The sequence below is a fragment of the Ursus maritimus genome, unplaced genomic scaffold, assembly GCF_017311325.1.
Source record: "Ursus maritimus isolate PB19 unplaced genomic scaffold, ASM1731132v1 scaffold_17, whole genome shotgun sequence".
NCBI classification, from domain to species: domain Eukaryota; kingdom Metazoa; phylum Chordata; class Mammalia; order Carnivora; family Ursidae; genus Ursus; species Ursus maritimus.
In genome coordinates this window covers 50,096,599-50,099,568 of record NW_024424119.1, presented here as the reverse complement: position 1 = coordinate 50,099,568, position 2,970 = coordinate 50,096,599, and the positions used below count along the sequence as shown (strand labels likewise).

General features: G+C 58.2%; 1 protein-coding gene across 1 annotated transcript in view; it reads right to left on the bottom strand.

Moving 5' to 3' along the window:
* Positions 1-2,327, bottom strand: part of OLFML2A (olfactomedin like 2A) — a 28,026-nt gene extending 25,699 nt beyond the window's left edge. Inside the window, exon 1 of the mRNA XM_040631872.1 lies at positions 2,208-2,327. Within this exon, the coding sequence (XP_040487806.1) occupies positions 2,208-2,321 (114 nt within the window). The 5' untranslated portion in view covers positions 2,322-2,327. The remainder of the gene's footprint in view (positions 1-2,207) is intronic.
* Between the last annotated feature and the right edge of the window lie 643 nt (positions 2,328-2,970).

Below are 2,970 nucleotides of genomic sequence, written 5' to 3'. Positions count from 1 at the left end.
CCACAGAGTTCTGTGGTGAGTACTGGGGTTGAGCTGCCCCTGTACCCCTGAAAGTATGGGGCAGGAGGGGGGACTGGACCTCCCAGGAGCAGGAAGCCTCAGGAAAGGGCCAACTTAACCCTTTAGGGCCCTAGATAGATAGACTTCAAATCCCAAGCTGGCCCTCCCCCGACTCTTCCCCTCCCCCGACTCTTCCCCTCCCCCTCCCCCAAATCCGAGGGGCTTGGAGAGAAGGATGGTTATGGGGGAGGGAGAGGGTGATTATGAAAACAGCTCTCCCTGTAGGGCCAGCAGGAGACCGGCTGTGCTGAGGAATGCGGAATAAATTCACCCATCACTTGATTTTTATTTTTCCCAGCTGGCTGAAGTTGTGTGAGGTGGGAGGTGTCTGAAGGAGGGCTGTGCTGTGTCCCCCAGCTGCTTCGTCCTCCAGGCTCTAGGGTGCACCTCCCTACCCCACCAGCCCCAGCTTGCCCTGGGACAGCTAAAACACACACACACACACACACACACACACACACACACACACACACAACCTAGCAAGTGTTTGGCTGACTTACTACATAAACAGGGTGTTAGGTTTTCTTAGTCTTTGCTTTGTTTTGAGTGCTAGCCCTCCCCCACAAGCTCTACATGCATGGCTCGGAGGATGCCCAGGACCAAATATTCCTCCCAGCCAGAGAGATGGAAGGCACAAAGCACTGATCAGGTTATGTGGGGGTTTTTGCTCACTGTTCCCTTACCTGAGCCAGGTCAGGGAATCCAAGAAGGTCCTGCACATAAAGGAAGTTGGCAGATACTGCTTTTCAGATGGGGAAACTGAAGCCCAGAAGCAGGCAGTGACTTGCCCAAGGTCACACAACCAAAGAACAACAAAGGGCCAGAACCCAGGTTTTTTGATTCACAAGCTGGCCACCTTTCTATATACTCTAGTTTCCCATCTGTAAAGTGGGAATGATACTCATTCCCTTCTTGCCTTTGGAGCACATGGTCAGGACTGCAGCTCACTTGTTTTCATACCCTGAGCTGGATCCCCAGGATGAGGGCCTGCTGGTGCCCACTGCACACACTCACCATGTGGCTGGCTTCTGCCCTTTACCTTGCTTCTGGACAGTGCAGCCTCACCTTCTACCCAGGAAAGAGGTTAGAGTGACAAGAAAAGTCACTCCTTTGCTCTCATGCTCCATGAGCAGGACCCTACCTTCTTCCTGCCCCTCATTCATTCCCAGTCCCACCCTTGTCCTTACTGGGTCATTTCCAGAACACCCTCAAGGGGGCCTGGCTCTGACTGACTCTTTTGGGTTCCCCTAGTAAGATTCTGTAATCACAGCATGATTTGTCGGGCACCTACTAGGTACCAGGTGTGGTGCTAAACATTTTACAGGCATGACCTCACTAAAGATTGTCAACCACAGGAAGTGGGAACTATTATTATTCCCATATTTACAAGAGGAAATGAAGACTGGGAGAAGTGAAAGATTCAAGATCACCGCGCTGAGAGGTGGAGCGGGGATTTGAACTCAGGTCTGCTTGACACCACAGCAGATCCTTTTAGCCACAACTGAGAAGACTTCAGGCCCCTTCTGGAAGCATGATGTCCTCCAAAGGGTGCATTAGATTCCTGGCAGGACTACCAGAGGCTAGGCGAGTGATCAGCCCACTAGGCTGGTCATTGGGTAGGGACTCCGGGTCCCCAGCATGGCCAGAAAGCCTTGGCTCAGGGTCTGCTGCAAACCTGGAAGTCCCTGGATAGCAGTTACCCGGGGGGTCTGCTCGACGTGTGTCAGCCTCCCATGGAAACTTTGAGCCAGATTTCCAGGCTGCCCCTGCCCAGCGCTCCTGGGAATCCCTTCCCTAGGCTGGGGACTGCATCTCTTGTCTGTTCCCCCTCCAAACTCCCAGGCTCCCCTCTTCCTGGCCCTGGGTTTCAGTGCTGATCTCCTCCCCGCACTGGACTAGGTCCCAGAGCCCTTTCCTGAGACCCGCAGGTCCCAAGTACCCCTACCATCTGCAGCGCTTCTTCCCCCACGCGCTCCTCTCCCCGGGTCGTAACCCGAGTGGCTTCCGTGCTGAGCCCGTCGGGTCTCCCCTCTCCCGGTTCTCCGCTCCTGGCCCCGACACCCTCCTTGGTTCGCACCCCAGCCACAGCGCCCCCTCGCGCCCGGCTCCCCGCGGAGCTGAGCCCCAGTCCAAGGGCCGCGCCGTACCTTACTGTCAGCGCGCACCCGGCCCGCGCGCGGCAGTAGCAGCAGCAGCAGCAGCGGCGGCAGCAGGAGCAGGGTCAGTGGCCGGGGCCGGGACAGGAGGGCGGCCGCGGCCATGGCGGGATGGGCACGGTGGGCCCGGACAGACGCGTGCGGACGCTGGGAAACGCGGGCCAGACTGCGAGCTCGGTGCGCGGCCAGGAAAGTCCGCGAGGCGCGCCCCCCGCCCCGCGCCCCCTCCCGCGCCGCCGGGGGCGGAGCTAGGGTGGAGGGGGCATCCCGCCCCGCCCGGCCCTCTGCCGGGTCTCTTCGTCATTGGGCGGCTCTCCAAAGGGCATCCCTGCGAGGACACAAAAAAGGGTCTTGTTCCGAGTCCCTAGGAGCAGCGGGGCCAATAAGCGGAGCGCGGGGGTCCCCACACGGACGGAGGTCCTGCTCTGCGAGATGTGGGCGTGTCCCTTCACCTCTTTGAGCCTCAGTTTCCGCATCTGAAAAATGGGGGAGATAGTGCTTTCTTTTTGGAGTGGTTGTAAAGTTCAGATGAGTGACGTTTCCAGGGCAGGTGAGACTTTGAGCTCTCCCGACACCCAGACCCCGCCAGCTCTACCCTTCTCACGGCCCAGACCTCCCCCCACCCCGCTTGTTTCTTTTCCTCTTCCCTCCAAAATCCCGCCCGTCGACCCCCAACTAAACTCCAGTAGCTCCCGGCTAGTTTAAGCACTCTTCCTCCTCCCCATCCTCAGGAGGGAGGGCTTCGTTTCTCTGG